Source organism: Nyctereutes procyonoides, unplaced genomic scaffold, assembly GCF_905146905.1.
Source record: "Nyctereutes procyonoides isolate TBG_1078 unplaced genomic scaffold, NYPRO_anot_genome, whole genome shotgun sequence".
In the NCBI taxonomy this organism is placed as follows: domain Eukaryota; kingdom Metazoa; phylum Chordata; class Mammalia; order Carnivora; family Canidae; genus Nyctereutes; species Nyctereutes procyonoides.
In genome coordinates, this window is record NW_026575025.1 from 11,700,216 (window position 1) to 11,717,673 (window position 17,458).

The 17,458-nt window shown below is 56.0% G+C and overlaps 1 protein-coding gene across 1 annotated transcript; it reads left to right on the plus strand.

Annotated features, from left to right (window-relative positions):
• The first annotated feature begins 3,493 nt into the window (after nucleotides 1-3,493).
• PYGM (glycogen phosphorylase, muscle associated) lies at nucleotides 3,494-15,939 on the plus strand. The gene is given in 21 exon segments (XM_055310315.1): nucleotides 3,494-3,857; nucleotides 4,890-4,991; nucleotides 5,100-5,178; nucleotides 5,266-5,369; nucleotides 5,735-5,866; nucleotides 7,318-7,429; nucleotides 7,519-7,601; nucleotides 8,156-8,299; nucleotides 8,639-8,731; nucleotides 8,969-9,115; nucleotides 9,275-9,438; nucleotides 9,760-9,874; nucleotides 10,419-10,520; nucleotides 10,852-10,999; nucleotides 11,306-11,364; nucleotides 11,490-11,631; nucleotides 12,082-12,289; nucleotides 14,983-15,117; nucleotides 15,338-15,404; nucleotides 15,520-15,604; nucleotides 15,607-15,939. Coding segments are annotated over 21 exon segments (2,526 nt in total). The 5' UTR covers nucleotides 3,494-3,614; the 3' UTR covers nucleotides 15,669-15,939.
• Nucleotides 15,940-17,458: the final 1,519 nt, after the last annotated feature.

Genomic DNA, 17,458 nt, shown 5'->3' on the forward strand with positions numbered 1-17,458 from the left:
TTTCTCTTTGTCCTTAACTGACAGAATGGGAGCAGGGCCCAGGGCCTAGCAACCCTCTGACCTTGGCTTCACCTCATTGCTTCCCCCACAAGCTTGGTTTCCCTGGTGGGCTCATTGGGCGGTTAATTAGCTCTTTGAAGCTCTGGAAGAGGCAAAGTGGCGCTATGTGGGTTTTAGAAATAAAATCAATAAATGACTTAACCACAGCCCAGCTATCTCCTGCCTCTCTCCCCTGGGGCCAGCTCCATTCCTATGCAAGCTCTCTCCCTGCTCCCTGCCATCAGCTTTTGTTAAAGGTTTTGGAGGGTAACAAAGTGGCTAACTAAGGCAACCTTCTCAGGCCTTTCTCTAAGGAGCTTCAGACCCTGAAATGGAAGAGAGAGGAAGGTTTGGCCCTCAAGTGCAGGGAGCACCTGCCTTTGTGGCAAAGTGGGGGAGAGATGAGAAAGACTTCCCCAGCCACCTTGAGACTGTGGAGGAAGAGACCTTTGCTCAACTCTATCTGTCCATCTTCTGCTGTAGCACTGGCTCCCTCCCTGCCCCAGCTTGGTGAAAGGAATACCAGCTGGGAAAGGTCAGTGTTAGGGCTTCGGAGAAACCCAAGATTGGTCCAGAGAAGAAGGCAGAATTTCTGGTTAGAAACCCAGTCAGACATAAACAACCTTGAGTCGCTCAAGTTAGTCAAGTGCTTCCAGGGTTCAAGATTGATCTGCATACGCAGCACGGGGGAGTGAGGGCTTGGAGAGGACATGAGAACACAAGGAGTGAGTCATTTTGAACCTTTAGGGTCTCATCCTGGGCTCAGGCTTGCAAAATAAAAGGAGGGGGCCCAGGGTGGTGTCACCCCCAGAAAAAGCCTAGAAACTTCTAGTTGGGGGGCACACAACAAAACCAACGAGACCCATAAGAAAGATCGTGGGAGAAATCTGAAGTAATTCTGGGCACCTGGTGGGCTCAGTAGGGAAAGAGACGACCTCAGGGTCGTGAGTTCAAGCACCGTGTTGGGCATGGAACCTATTTTTTAAAAAGTAATTTTTTGGGACGCCTGGGTGGCTCAGTGGTTGAGCGTCTGCCTTCGGCTCAGGGTGTGATCTTCGGATCCCGGATTAGGTCCTGCATCGGGCTCCCTGCATGGAGCTTGCTTCTCCCTCTGCCTATGTCTCTGCCTGTCTCTCGTGAATAAATAAATAAATCTTTAAGAAAAAAAAAGTGATTTCTCTTTCCTAGTAGAAACGGGACAAGTCCCAGCTGAGCAGGTGTCTGGAGCACAGAAGAAGGGCAGGCACCATCGCTGAGGCACAGGAAGAGGGCTGTCAGAGCGGGCCAGCTGGAAGAGGATCAGATGATTTGGGGAGCAGGTTGGATAATTTGGGAATGATTTGGGAACAGGTTCTTAGTGCCAGGAAAATAAACTTACAAGCAATTAGGGGTCAGTGCAGAGAAGGTTTGTGTAGCCAGAGTGCTGCCACAACTGGGGTGTGAGGTGACAGCACAGAAATGGGCCACTTTGTCCAGAGATCACTGCACCAAGGAGCCTTCTGAGCTCTACTCAGCAGCCCCAGATGCTAGCCGAGCCCAGAGACCCGGTTCTTGGAGGGTGGGTGACCCTTGTAGGCCTGTGGGGGGAGCCTGGGGATGGGAGCTCCGGAGAGACTAGGGAGCCACCAGGCACTCTATTGAAATAGAGCACGTAGAAGACTAAAAGAAACTGGAAAATACAGAGAAATTTAAGAAAGTTTCTGTATGCTCACTGCATCCGTGCAGGCACATTTGGGTGTTTTCCTGATCTTTGTTCTCACTTGGAAGCATGGCAGCTGTGGGAGATAACAGTAATGCGGGGGTGGGGTGGGGTGGGGCAGGGGGCAGGCAGGAGAGAGCAGCCCTCTGGAAGACTCAGAGTTTAGACCCTACATTAAACTCGTAACTCCAGGGCTGGGTCTACTGTGGCTCAGAATGTCCTCGAAGACAGCTAGGCCTTCCCCAAACCAGGCTCTCGGTAGCATCCTGCGGCTGTCCAGGCCTCTCTGACCTGCTTCCTTGGCCCTCAGACCAGAACACCCAGTTCTCTCCACCAGCCCACTGCCCTGGGAAGCCCAGGCACCCTTTGAAATAGCATAAAGCCCTGGGCCCCCTTTGCTCAAAGAACAAAGCAGGATCCAAAGTCGGCCTCCCTAAGAGTAGGAGGCAGCAGCTGGAGGAGGAAGGAATTTATATTCTATGAGAGTGTAAATTGGAGGAAGGAATTCACAGCTCAGAAAAGTAAACCAACCAGCTGAAGGTCACACAGCAAATCAGTGCTGGGGGCCAGGGCACGAGCAGTGGATTGGTGACAGAGCCTCTAAAGGGAGGTCCCGTAGTTGCTAGGCCACGAAGACTGAGTGGTGTCAGGTTCCGGCTGCAGAGGCTCCCATTTTCTAGGTGAGGTCACGCTGTGGACCCAGGCCCACTGAATCTCTGTCTGGTATGTGGGCCTGGGTGGGAGGAGCGAGTGGAAGGAGGTCTCTAGTCACCTGGCAGCTGTGTCAAAGGGAGATCTCACGCCACTGACAAATATGAGTTGGTGGGGGATGCTTCAGTTTATTCTGCCACCGTGGGCACAGTACTACAGTTCCCAGAGGCCCCTGCTCTAGGCTAGCAGCCCCTAGCCAAAGCTGGCCCGTAATCTGACTACCATCCCTCTCAAAGGTCACTTCAGAACTCCCTGAAGGACAACAACAGAGGGGACCAGAGTGGCTCAGCTTGGGTGGAGGTGGGGTGGGAGCAGCGACCTGCCTCAAGCGACCTCCTCCATCCCACCCCCTGGAACCCAGAGTCCTGGTCCCCCTTCTCTGACATCAGGGTCCTTTGCTAGCTACATCTGTTCAGGGCACCCTCACAGCTCCTGGCCCTTCAGCCTGCATGGGGGTGTCCTGACCCCTGTTGCCACCACATAAGCCTGTGACCTCCAGACCTGGGCACAGACACCCCTCCCTCCCCACCCCCATGTCAGGCTCTACCACGGAAGCCTGACCAGAGGTCTTCCAGCTTGTGGGCAAATGTCTAAAACAGAAGCCAAGCTGCTCTGACGAAGGCTGAGCCTCCGGACACCTGTCCTCCCGACAGCCCTCCCTAGCTTCTGCAGGAGCGCTGACCGGCCCAAAATCTGGCCCCACCCCTTCATCCTTGAGCCAGGAGAAGGGCCCAGATCAGAGCAAGGGCTCAGCCAAGGCCCAGCCCGCCAGCTCCAGTCCAGCCCTAGGCCTCTCAGGCAGCGCTGCTGTGTTTCATCTCTGACTCTGCGAAAGGCCGAGGCGGGCACAGAAGACCCCAGCATGCGGGTGATGGAAGTGGGTCAGCGCAGGGCTGTGAATGAGCCAGGCCAGGCCTGCTCTCCCTGCCCCTCTCCCCTCTCCTCCCCTGGCCACTAAAATAGCTCACTAAGCAGCCAGGCCAAGACCCTCCCCTTGCAGGGGGGAGGCGGAGCAAGCTGCCCAGAGCCAGGCTTTAAAACCCCCAGGGCTGCCGGGGAGCTCCACTCCCTGGCAGGAGGCACTGCCTTGGGCACCCCGTCCACCCATCCATCCACCCATCTGTCCGTCTGTCTGTCCGTGCCTCCAGCCTGCCCTCCTGCAGCCATGTCCCGGCCACTGTCAGACCAGGAGAAGAGAAAGCAGATCAGTGTGCGTGGCCTAGCAGGTGTGGAGAATGTGACGGAGCTCAAGAAGAACTTCAACCGACACCTGCATTTCACACTCGTCAAAGACCGCAATGTGGCCACACCAAGAGACTACTACTTTGCTCTGGCCCACACTGTTCGTGACCACCTCGTGGGCCGCTGGATCCGCACGCAGCAGCACTACTACGAAAAGGACCCCAAGGTGCTGCTTGGAGTGTCCTGGGTGGGAAAGGGGTCAGGATAGGGGGGTCCCCAAGAGGCCCAGATTGTAAGTGGCAGCCCTTTGTAGGGTCAGGGTTTTCTGCGGGCAAAATCAAGGGTTCCTTCCAGGGACGGAGGTTGGAGGAACAAGGGCACCAAGTGTTGTTGGTGCCAAGACGACCCAGGTAGAGAAACCTGGGGTGGGGGCAGGTGTGTGTGTTGGGGGCTCAGATCAGGTGGGCTGGTTGCAAAGGCTTGGTGCCCATTCAGGAAGTGGAGGGGCTTCTGGTGGTTGGGAAGACCCCCGGGCCTGGGTTGGACCTGAAGTGGAAGGACGGGTCATCAAATGTGCATGCGGTGTGTCTGTGCCACCAGTGGTGCTGGACAGCTGGGGTAGGGGTATCAAGTGTCTGTTGGGGTCATGGTAAATGTCAGCAACCTGACACTCTCGGGCAGGGGGGAGGGGCCAGCAAGTGGGCCAGGGAGGGGACCTGGGAAATGGGGAGACCAGGTACCTTCAGCATCCCGGATTCTGGTATCTCTCTGCCCCTTCTTGGGGCTGAGGCTGGAGGACCAAGGGGAACTAACTGGGCACTGCAAGAACAGGAGGTGGCCAACTCTCCCCGTGACTCATGGTGACCTTGAGCAAATGACTGATTCCCCTGCACCTCAGGCTTTGCCCTCTGGGGGAGTACTTGGAGGTGCTTCTCTGGGTCCTGACTCCCCCATGGACTGCCGGGAGGCTTATGTGCAATGGCAGGGGTTTTCAACTCTCCTAAGCACCCCAGTCCCCAAGGTAGATATGGGAGCCCCATTTTGCAAATGAGGACATTGAGGCTCAGAGAAGAAAAGCGATGTATCTAAAGTCAGAGGCAATGCTAGACCAGAACCTTCCCGATGGTTCCAGAAGCCTGTGATGAGGAGAAAACAAATGGAGACAGGGCTGGCAGGAGTGGGACAGGAGGTGTGAGAGGCCTGGCTAAATGCTGCTAGGCAGCCCTGACTCCTGCCCTGCACCTGTCTCTCTGGGCAGAGAATCTACTATCTGTCTCTGGAGTTCTACATGGGACGGACACTACAAAACACTATGGTGAACCTGGCCTTGGAGAATGCCTGTGACGAGGCCACCTACCAGGTGCGGAGGGGGACGGGAGTGGGGGTGAGAGCGGGGTGAGCCTGAGTAATTGGGGGATACACCTGCTGGCCTTTGGCCTTGACCACTGCCACCCCCTGCCCCCTCCAGCTGGGCCTGGACATGGAGGAGCTGGAGGAGATTGAGGAGGATGCAGGGCTGGGCAACGGGGGCCTGGGTCGGCTGGCCGGTAAGTGTGCAGGGTGGCAGGGGTGGGGTGGGCAGAAGGGTTCCTTCTTGCCAGGCTCCTGACACCCACCTCTCTGGAAACCCCTAGCATGCTTTCTGGACTCCATGGCAACACTGGGCCTGGCTGCCTATGGCTACGGGATCCGCTATGAGTTTGGGATTTTTAACCAGAAGATCTGCGGGGGCTGGCAGGTGAGCAGCCTTGGGCCCTGGTCTGGTGGGGACCCAGGCCTGATGGAGAGAAAACCCATTGGATCATCCATCTATGGATAGATCCAGAACCAGCCTCAGCTTTGACAGAAAGCATCTTTGTCCCTTCCCCCTGACCCCAAAGACTTCTGGTCACTCTTGGAATGGGTGGTCCATGCCTGAGGAACTTCTCAGGCTCCCATGACACACACCCTGTCCCATCAGATATCCCACCAGGCCAGGGGCCCACCCCAGGGCTCTAATTTGCACTCTATAGAGGGCACACTAGGGCTACTGCTCCTGCCCTACCCATTGCCCCTCTGGATCTGACGTTGCCTTCCTTTCTCCCCAACCTGCTTTGGGCTCAGATGGAGGAGGCTGATGACTGGCTTCGCTACGGAAACCCCTGGGAGAAGGCCCGACCTGAGTTCATGCTGCCTGTGCACTTCTATGGCCGAGTAGAACACACCAGCCAGGGGGCCAAGTGGGTGGACACACAGGTGAGGGAGTGGGGGCAGCTCCCAGTGAAAGGGTAGTGGGGAGGAGACTCTGGAAGAAAACAAGGAGATACAGAGAAAGAGCCTGGGGGCTACTGGACCCGGTGCTCTTTCCAATGGAGGACACTGAGGCTCAGAGAGGTTAAGTGATCTACTCGAGGTCAAACAGCTGGAGCTAGGAGAGGCTGGAGACAGGGTCATAGAGGACCCAGGCCAAGCACAGAGCCCAGGAGGAGGAGAGAGTCTCTAGCCTGCCCCCAGTGCCCTTCCCCTGGCCTGGCTCCTTTCCACCTCACAAGACTCTTCCAAGAATAATCACAGTGACTAGACTCCCCAGCACATCTAAACTGGCAGCTCGATGGGAAACAAAGCAACAGCCCAGAAAGATGGACAGGGAGAAAATGAGCACCATGAGAGAGGAATTGACTTGTTCAAGGTCACACAAGTTAGAGGGAGCCTAAAGCCAAACCAGGTGTCTGAATCCCAGCTCCATGAGTTATTTCAGCTGTGGCTGGAGGTCATGAACCTCCAGGTGACTGCACAGAAATCTCTTGGCTTTCAGACTCGGGCATTTGTTCTGCTATCTTCCGTGATAAGATTCAGCAGGGGCTCTGGCGGCCCACCTAGCTCTCTGCTCTTGGGCCAGTCCCTTCCCTCCTTGAACTGCAGCTTCCACTCTGTTCCAAGTACAGGCTCAGTTACTTAGTGCTGGGAAGGAAGGGTGCTGCCCCTGGGGGGCATGGATGTGCCCCCTGCCCTGTAGTGACAGGAACTGTCGGCAGCAGTTATTGAAGTTTGCCAATTGCGGGAGGTGGGGCCAGCATTAGTCATTGCTAATTAACCCCCTGGTCAACCAGGCAGAAGAAGCCCTTCGGACAAACTTGACATCTGTGTCCCCTTTAGCTGGGCCCCAGGCTCCCCCCAGCCCTCTCAGGAGCCCACAGCGTCCTCTATGTTGTGCCCAGGCCAGGTGGGCCTGCTCATCACCATCACTACAGGGTGACCACCAGCAGAGCTCCCCCTCTGTTCCTCACAAGCAGCCAGGCAAGGTGGGGTGGGCGGTGTGGGGAGTTCTGGTGGGGGATCCTCTCTATGATGAGGTCCAGAGACGTTGAGAGGTTTGCTCATGGTCACCCAGAGTTGGCACTAAAAGCTGAGGCAGGAGGATGCCTGGGTAGCTCAGCAGTTTAGAGCCTGCCTTCTGCCCAGAGCGTAATCCCAGGGTCCTGGGATCAAGTCCCATGTCAGACTCCCTGCGTGGGAGGCTCTCTGCCTGTGTCTCTGCCTCTCTCTGTATGTCTTTCATGAATAAATAAATAAAATCTTAAAAAAAAAATACGGGGCAGGGAGTTGGCAGGGCACAGGGACAAAGGCTGGGATTCAGCTCTCAGGGTGCCACGGGGTCATGGGGCAGACACCCAGCTCCTAACAGCACACTGGACGTCCCCCCACAGGTGGTGCTGGCCATGCCTTATGATACCCCTGTGCCTGGCTATCGCAACAACGTCGTCAACACCATGCGCCTGTGGTCGGCCAAGGCCCCCAATGACTTCAACCTCAAGGACTGTGAGTCCAGCCCTGGCCACTGGCAGCCCCACACTCCCTGGCCTGCACTCAAGTCCAAGCCTGACACTGGCCCCACTTTCCCCCCTTAGTCAATGTCGGTGGCTACATCCAAGCTGTGCTGGACCGGAACCTGGCTGAGAACATCTCGCGTGTCCTGTACCCCAATGACAACGTATGTTGTCACCTCCTGGGCTGGGAACAGGAAGCCTGAGAGCCTGGGAGAGGGCAGAGGACCGGGAGGGATGGTCTCTGGTACCTAGTCACACCATGTGCACTAAGATGCACTAAGTCACACCACAGTTTTTTTTTTTTTTAAGTTTGTTTATTTATTTATTTTGGTAATCTCTACACCCAGAGTGGGGCTCGAACTCATGACCCAGAGATTAAGAGTCATGTGCTTTTCCAACTGAGCCAGTCAGGTGCCCCGCACCCAGGATATATGGTTGGCTCCTTTGTGTCCTGTTTTTCCTCTGAGTTCTTTAAGAGGATGCCTAAGTCCTGGGGACAGCAAGTTAGGGCAGGGCGCTTTGGAGGAGCTGTTGTTCCCTGGCAGTGCTGACAGTACCCCTGGTCCTTGTATGCCCCCTTCCTAACACTATCCCCCGCTGCTACTTCTTGGTGGGGGAAAGACCCTGGGCAAAAGTCTCCTGGCCATACCCGCAGCAGCATTAGGCCACCCCTACCACCACCTTGACTTGCTCAGCCTTGCGTTGAACTATTTCCCAGTTCTTTGAGGGGAAAGAGCTGCGTCTGAAGCAGGAGTACTTTGTGGTGGCCGCCACCCTCCAAGACATCATCCGCCGCTTCAAGTCTTCCAAGTTTGGCTGCCGTGACCCTGTGCGCACAAGCTTTGATGCCTTTCCAGATAAGGTACCAAGGTCCTGGGAGGGTCCCTCTCTACACCTCCCAGGATGTGTGGCATCGCCTCTCCCCTCCAGTCTCAGCTCACCCCACTCACTCTATAAATGAGGAGGTAGAGGCTGGAGGCTGGTGGTGTGTGAGGGTGACCTGCTCAGAAGCCTCAATCAATGGGCACATACCCTGGGAACGTCACCCTCGTCCTGTCCACAACTCCTCCAATGAGGCCTACTACCCTTGGCTGAGCCCTAGAACCACATGGGCCCTTGGAGGGGGCTCCAAAGGGTCAGAGGACAGTGATCACAGCCGTAGTTTGGATCCCAGACTGATTCCCAGCCCCACTCTCCACAGGTGGCCATCCAGCTCAATGATACCCACCCGTCCTTGGCCATCCCTGAGCTGATGAGGATCTTGGTCGACCTGGAGCGGCTGGACTGGGACAAGGTGGGCTTCAGGACCCCTCCACCCCCACTTGACCCTCTCTGTCTCAGGGTTCCCTTCCTAGTCTGGGAAGCAGAAGTATGTGAGTGCAGCCGCCATGGAACAGACAGCAGTGCGAGGCCCAGGGGGCGAGTGTCCTAGAACCCAGGGATGGGGCCCAGGCTCTGGGCTACACACCATGTATGGAGAGCCATCTGAGTTAGGCCTGGGGGTTCCTGACTCCCCAACCCTGCCTATCAGGCCTGGGATGTGACGGTCAGGACCTGCGCCTACACCAACCACACCGTCCTGCCCGAGGCCCTAGAGCGCTGGCCGGTGCATCTTATTGAGACGCTGCTGCCCCGACACCTCCAGATCATCTATGAGATCAACCAGCGCTTCCTTAACGTGAGTGAGGGAGGCAGGCCTGGGCTGGGGGCTGGGGGAGTGCTGCGGAAGGCAGGTGCAGCACGCATCCTGGGACTCAATGGGCAGGGCTCTGGGGGCATGGGGCTGGGGACCTGGGTTCCTGAGTCCGCGCCTGAGCTCTGGGCTCTCCCTACACAGCGGGTGGCAGCTGCTTTCCCAGGGGATGTAGACCGGCTGCGGCGCATGTCGCTGGTGGAAGAGGGCGCGGTGAAGCGCATCAACATGGCTCACCTGTGCATTGCGGGCTCACATGCTGTCAACGGCGTGGCTCGAATCCACTCAGAGATCCTCAAGAAAACCACGTGAGCCCTCTCCCTCCCGCTGGCTCCTCCCCTGATGACCCCGCTCCTCCCGCTGGCCCCGCCCCCGCCCTGCCTCCGCTACCAGCCGGCGGAGGGTCCTCACTACCTGGCCCCCAGCTGGCCCTTCCTACAGGTAGGACAGCATTTATAAGTGTCATGGCCCAGATGTCCAGGACAGTCTTGTCCCCAGATGACCCCTTCTCACCTACAGCCACCCCCTCACCTCCGGGGCCCCTCTCTGCAAGAAACCAGAGCGGGGCCTCCGGGACTAGGTGTTCCTTCCGCAGGGATGAGTAGTGACTCTCCAACCTAATCCTGCAGCTTTAAGGACTTCTACGAGCTGGAGCCTCATAAATTCCAGAATAAGACCAACGGCATCACCCCTCGTCGCTGGCTAGTTCTGTGTAACCCTGGACTGGCAGAAGTCATTGCTGAGGTGAGAGGTCACTCACTGTATGGCCAGTAGGTGTCAACATGGGTCACTAGTGAGATCAGCAGTGTAAGGACATATAGGTGGGTTATTGTAGGGGGCCCCCCCAGGAGGGCTGAAATCCATCCTGCACTGCATTCCCCAAGCCTTGCATGTGCCTGGAGGAGGGGAACCATTTTCTCGTATGCATGAGGATGCTCTGTGGGCTTGTGGAGGCCAACCAGGTGGGAATTCACAGTCCAATGGAGAGGGTCACCAACAGGTCACATCTGAAGTGAGACTGGCAAGGGGCACGGATTGTGAGCAGGGCCTCAAGGTCATTGCATGTCTGAGGAGAAGGCCAGGAGAAAGGCCCCTGGGGTCAGGGAGGGCCAGCCATCAGAGTCCCAGGTCTGAAGGGAAAATGCAGTGCCCTGCACACACTGCATCCCTGCTTGGAGGCTGGAAAAGGAGCGGCTGTCTGCAGGGACTGGGCTTGGCTGAGATGGAAAGGGACCCCTCCAGGAGGGAGAACCAAAGCACAGGCTTGACTGTGAGCCATCTCCCACAGCGCATTGGGGAGGACTATATCTCAGACCTGGACCAGCTGCGCAAACTACTCTCCTTCGTGGATGATGAAGCCTTTATCCGGGATGTGGCCAAAGTGAAGCAGGTAGGCAGTGCTATGACCTGGGACACTTGTGCCAGGGTGGGAAGGAGTGGGCCAGAGGTGCTGGGTGCCCGGGTCGGGAATGGCCAAGGGAGCTTGGCTCTCCCGCAGCCTTAGGCCCCTGGTGGAAGTTGCCTGGAGTCCATGGTGAGAGGACATCATTTGACTCCACTGGAAGAGTGCTAACATTGATTAGCAATGTCTGCTCTGGGCCCAGCGTGGAGAAAGGTGGCAAGTGAGCCTCCCGTCGTCTACCTTTTTGGGCAAGAAATGGCACTGTAGGATTCCTGAGGCTAAGTCCTGTTGGTGAGCTCTTCCCCATCCCCACCTTCAGGAAAACAAGTTAAAGTTCGCTGCCTACCTAGAGAGGGAATACAAAGTCCACATCAACCCCAACTCACTCTTCGACATCCAGGTGAAGCGAATTCATGAATATAAACGCCAGCTCCTCAACTGCCTCCACGTCATCACCCTGTACAATCGTGAGTGGCGGGGTTTCACTCTGGCTCTCAGGGCTCCCCTCTGTACACCTGTTGGTGTACTACATACTTCCAATTCAATGTCTCTCTTTTGGCTTTGGGCCAACTCTTGAGACATAGATTATCTCCATTTCATAGACGGGCAAATGGAGGCTCAGAGAGGGGGAAATGAGAGATTGGAGGTTACATAGCCAGTGGTTGTCCAAATCAGGTCTACTATCTCTCAGCCAGGGCCCTGGCTGGATGCATGCTGTCAGGAGGTATTGCCAAGAGGGAAAACCTGGCCCACTGTTCTGTGTTTCTCCACAGGCATCAAGCAGGAACCCAATAGGTTTTTCGTGCCCCGAACTGTGATGATTGGAGGGAAGGTGAGAAGTCGGGCCACAGACTGTGGCTCTGGTCCTTTGGCATCCAGGTTGAGGGTGGCCTGGCTGGGTTGCAGGATAGGGGGCAGGACGCCGGGTGCAGCTGACCCCAGACTGTGCCCCCACAGGCTGCCCCTGGATACCACATGGCCAAGATGATCATCAAACTCATCACAGCCATTGGGGATGTGGTTAACCACGACCCAGTGGTAGGAGACCGCCTCCGTGTGATCTTCCTGGAGAACTACCGAGTCTCGCTGGCAGAGAAAGGTGGGGTGCCACCAGAGGGAGGCTCTGAGGAGTTCAGCCAGGAAGGAATATCTGTCACCTGTTCCTTAGCATACTGGCACTTGGAAGAAAAAGCTGGGAGAGGACAATCCTCAAATAACAAGGATGTCCCCCTCTGATGGTGTAATTTCAGGCAGTACAGAATGAAATTAGAGAGAAGACTGAAATTAGTGGGAAGATTTGCCCTTCAAATCACACACACACAGTGGGGTGGAGGTGGGGAAAGAGTCCAGGTTAGATCTCAGGTGTTCAAGATCATTAAGCAGTTGAGGGAGGCTGGTGGTGAGATGGAGATTCAGTTGGTTACTTCTGGAGGGTGAGGGTGGAGGGGGCTCTGAATCTTGCTATACTATGGCCAGCCTAACTCCACAGTCCCTAGCTGGGGTGGGACTGTACCCGGAACTGAGCTTGTACCCTGTGGCTGCCCCACAGTGATCCCAGCTGCTGACCTCTCCGAGCAGATCTCCACAGCAGGCACCGAGGCCTCAGGCACTGGCAACATGAAGTTCATGCTCAATGGAGCTCTGACCATTGGCACCATGGACGGAGCCAATGTAGAGATGGCAGAGGAGGCAGGAGAAGAAAACTTCTTCATCTTCGGCATGCGGGTAGAGGACGTGGAAAAGCTTGACCAGAGAGGGTATGGGGGTCAAGGGCTCCAAAGTTCACAGTCCATGGGCAGGAGGCCCTGAGGTGTGGCTACTAGAGGGTAGGGCTCCCTGGAAAGGCTGGCCCAGGCTGCACAGCGTGTTAGTTTTGGCCACGAGGATTCTGGAGAACTTGGGAGGAGGGACTTATAACACAGAAGGCTAGTGGCAGGGGAAAAGAAGACACTTGGAACTGAAGGAAAAAGAAGAAATTATATCAATTCTAGGACATATTATTTCTGGCATTTCTGGAAGTAATAATAAATTCTTAGGTCCCTGGCAGCTGTGGCAAAAAGAGAACTAGGAGTACAGTAAGAACAGCTGTGCTTATGGTCAGACGTGCAGTTCTTCAAAGTACATATTTTCCTGGCATTACATTTTTTTCATTAAGATTTTATTATTTATTCGTGAGAGACACACAGAGAAAGAGGCAGAGACACAGGCAGAGGGAGAAGCAGGCTCCATGCAGGGAGCCTGATGGGGGACTCGATCCCAGGACTCCAGGATCATGCCCTGGGCCAAAGGCAGATGCTCAACCGCTGAGCCCCCCCAAGCATCCCAATATTTTTTTAAAAATAATTTTCCGCCTTGCTTGTAGTTCTCTTTTTTTAAAAAAGATTTTTCATTTATTTATTCATGAGAGACAGACAGACAGAGAGACAGAGAGAGAGAGGCAGAGACACAGGCAGAGGGAGAAGCAGGCTCCATGCAGGGAGTGTGACGTGGGACTTAATCCTGGATCTCTAGGATCTTATCCTGGGCTGAAGGTGGTGCTAAACCGCTGAGCCACCCAGGCTGCCCCATCCCAATATTTCTTAAAATTTATTTTAAAATATATTTTTTCCTTCTCATGAAAGCAATACATGCTCCCTAATTAGAAAAATACAAAATCCCAAATAACAAAATAAGTCATTCATAATCTCATCACCCATTTTTAAAGCCACAGCCCTTTTTCTACAAATTAATGTGCGTGTGTACATGTGTACATATATAAAAGTTGGGAATAATGCACATACAATTTTGAGGTCTTAACACAACTTTGGATCCTGATGTCATTAAATGGCCTTTAAAATATTTAACGTTTGTATAGGGTTTATCGTAATGGACATACTATAACTTATTTAAGCAGTTCCCTGGTGTTGGACCTTATGGTTGATTTCTGCTGTTTGTCAGTGTAAATATCACTGTGATGACCATCCTTTTATATCTACGTCCACATCTTTATTTCCTTTAGTTGATTATTAGAGGGGATATTTCCGAGCCCCAAAAAGTATGAGTTTTTTTTTTTTTTAGCATGAGTTCTTAAGGCTCTTGATGCATGTTGCCAAATGCTTTCCAGAAAGTTGGTACCAGTTTACACTCCCACCTACTGCTTCTGAGAGCTGGCATTAAATATTGAAAGGAAATCCTCCTGTTGGGCTTGACTAGGAAGTTCAGACTTTGTCCTTTGGACAAGAGGGAGATAGGACATGTTTTGAGCAAGATCCAGCATGTTCAGAAGCAGGCTCCAGAAGGAGAGTCTGGGCTGCAAGGTGGAGACTGGACTATGTGTGTGTGTGTGTGGGGGGGTACAGGTGGGGGCCCAGGGTAGGGGCTGATACCAGAACGCAAAGAGAGTGGCCTGAGTGTCAGTGCTGGGGATGGGGGTCATGGATGTTCTCTGCCTCTCTGCCCCTTCCTGTCCATGAATCTGACCAACTGCACCCACTCCTTGACCTGGGTGGCCAGATGGAAGTGGGGAGGAAAGAAAAGAGATGAGACTGGCCTTGGGGAGGGCTTTGAACCCTGAGGGGTGACTTAGGGGTACTTGCACTGGCTCAGAAAGTGGCACCCAGGGGGCAAGCTGGCACCGGGCCAGCAATAAGTGCGGTTGGACAGTGAGTTTAAGGAGCTTCCTGGAGGATTGGTCTGTTGGTTCCTCCTGGGCCTGAAGGCAGATGGACTTGGGAGAGGGAATGGGAAAAGCCATTCAGGAAGGAAACACACCAGTTGGAAGAGGTGGTGGCATGTGAGAGGAAGAGCACTTGGTCTAGGGCCTTGGCTCTGCTGCTTCCCTTTCTTCCTCTCCAGGCCTCAAGCACATAAGGGGAATGAAAAGCTGAGCAGGGAGGGGATGCCTGAGTGGCTCAGGGGCTGAGCACCTGCCTTTGGCACAGGGTGTGATCCTGGGTTCCTGGGTTCTAGTCCCACACTGGGCTCCTTGCATGGAGCCTGCTTCTCCGTCTGCCTGGGTCTCTGCCTCTCTCTCTCTGTGTGTGTGTGTGTCTCTCATGAATAAGTAAATAAAATCTTAAAAAAAAAAAAAGCTGAGCAGAAAAGGGAAGCAGCCTCTGGGGAAGGACCTCCCGAGGGGTTGTGGCCCCTCCAGGGAGGGCAGCAGCCCGCTGGGCCTGACTTTTAAAATTTTTTTATTTTTAAAGATTTTAGTTATTCATTCATGAGAGACACACACACAGAAGCAGAGACATAGGCAGAGGGAGAAGCAGACTCCCTGTGGGGAGCTTGATGTGGGACTCCATTCCAGGACTCCAGGGTCACAACCTGAGCCAAAGGCAGATGCTCAACCACTGAGCCACCAGGTGCCCTGAGCCTGGCTTTTGACCCTGGGACTTCGGATTTCTCTGATTTTCTCTGGAGAAGGAGCCAGGAAGTCCTTTTCATGGTGCGGACCCCTCTTCCCCCACAGGTACAATGCCCAGGAGTACTATGACCGAATTCCTGAGCTCCGGCAGATCATTGAGCAGCTGAGCAGTGGCTTCTTCTCCCCCAAACAGCCAGACTTGTTCAAGGACATTGTCAACATGCTCATGCATCATGACCGGTGAGCTGTCCGGCCAGGGAACTGTGCAGGTGGGACTGCTGGGCTGAACTGGGCTCAGGTGCTGCATGGGGAGACTGGGCAGGGGTCCTGGGCATTTGGGGCCAGGCTCCTTTGGAAGCATGGAAGCAGCTTCAGTCTCCTGGCTCCCAGAAGACCACCAGGACAGGACGGGCTCGGCCCTTGACCTTATGGAGCCTCCTCCCTCTCTATTCATCTCCAGGTTTAAAGTGTTTGCAGATTATGAAGAATACATTAAATGCCAGGAGAAAGTCAGTGCCTTGTACAAGGTGAGGCGTCCCGGGCCAGGGGTTGGCAAGGGTCTAGTGGTCCTGGCTGGGATGTGGTGGAAGGTGCAGATCCCACTGGCAGAATGAACCCAGAGCTCTCTTTTGGCCTGTTTAGAACCCAAGAGAGTGGACGAGGATGGTGATCCGGAACATAGCCACTTCAGGCAAGTTCTCCAGCGACAGAACCATTGCCCAGTATGCCGGGAGATCTGGGGCATAGAGCCTTCACGCAAGCGCCTGCCAGCCCCGGATGAGGCCATCTGAGCCTCCAGACCAGACCCCAAACTAACCTCTGAGTTTGTTTGCAATCCCTTGTGCCAGCCCAGCGCCTCATCCACAGCGGGGTACTGGAGTTCCATCTCTCAGCCTCTCCCTGGAACCCCCCACTTCCCCCCCAGCCTCAAGATCCCAGTGTCCAGCGTGACTAAGGACACTGCTCCCATCCTGCCCTCTGGCTCCCCGCTCCCTCCTATTTATGGGTCTGACCAGCTGCACCCACTCCCCAATAAATTGATTCTCCTTGGGAGCCTCCTTACTCTTCTGTTGGGAAATATTTTTAGGTCTGGGCAGGCACAACAGCAGCTGCGCAGTCACCGCGCCTTACCCACCCCCGCCCCCACCCCCACCCCCACCCCCACCCGCAGGTGCGTCCCCTCTGAAGGAGGGGGCAGCCCACAGGGGCGGGGCCCGAGATTCTCCAGCCTCCTTTCGGGCGTCACCCTCCACGCCTCTCTTCCCAGAGCTGTGTCCATACTAGGTCAGCGGCCTGCCAGGCTGGCCGAGGGCGGAGCGTCCTCCTGGGTGGGGCCCACCAGGGCTGGGAGCTGGAACTTGGGCAGAGGCCTCCTGGGCTACAGAGGATCCACGCGGTCCCGGGCTGGACTTGGGAGGGGGAGGAGCCTGTGGGTGGTTGGCGCCTTCTTGGCTCCGCCCTTAGCCCCGCCCCACTGCGGCGTTTAAGGGTCTCTAAGCAGGTGGCTACGCTAGGTCTAAAGTGGTGCGGGGGGGGGGGGTTAGGGCGGTGGACACTCACAGTCTAAGCTAGGCCTGAATTGCCCTCCCCCTCACTTTAGGGAAACTGAGGACCAGAAAGGGCCTGTTTCTATGCTTCATATCACGAAGATTGAGGTGTGGGGGAGGTCCTGCTTCCCTAGCCCTAAGGCAAGAAGGGACAAGCCTCGAAAGGCACGTTTGAGGCCCGTGGTTTCATAGTGAGTGTATTTGAACATAAACGGCCGGAAATGGTTACCGGCTCCCCTAGGCTTGGCTTGTGGGGACCCCAACTGCCTGTGGCTGCCCCTCCCAAGTTCCTCCCCGCAGGAGGTGGGGGGGCTCTCACGCGGGTCTCCAGTCTCCAAGCTGCGCCGAACGCACCCCAGCTTGCAGCTGCCCCTTCCCATTTGGTCCCGTGGCGAGCCAGGCTTCCGGGGCCCGACCCTCGTGTGTGAACCGGAGCCCCCCGCCCCCATCCCCAGACATAGAGGCCCCGTTTTCAGGTCGCCGCGTTTTCTTTCCTACCTCCCACAGGCCCCTGTCCTCGAAATGTTCCTAGCCCCTCCTCCAGGCTATCCCTAGGACCCGCTGCCCCTACGCCCCCCCGCCCCCCCCCCGCCTCATCTCTACCAGGTTATGCCCCTCGCAGCCCGCAGGAAGACGCTCGGGCCCGGGTCCGGCTAGCCCCGTGGGAACGGCTTGTCTCGAAAACAGGAACCAGGGCCGGGGGCTGGGCGGGGCGCCCCTTCCCCACCGCAGTCCGCTTCCTGCCCCTCCCGGCTTCCTCTCCCCAATACCAGGCAGGGCGGGGGGCAGAGGGGAGTCCGGGTGGAGGGGGAGAGGGCTCTCGGTTTAGTTGCCTCCCTCCAAGTCCCGCGAGGCCTGACCTCCGCTCGCCCACCCTCTGCGCGGCGGGTGGCGCAGCCCCAGCCCGCGGCCCCGGCCTCCCGCGCGGCGCGGCAGGGGACGGGTTAAACTGCTGCAGGGACCGCCGCGTGCGGGGCGACGGGGAGCCCCGGGTGGGGGAGGCGCAGCCGGCTGTGCGGAGCCCCGCGCAGGGG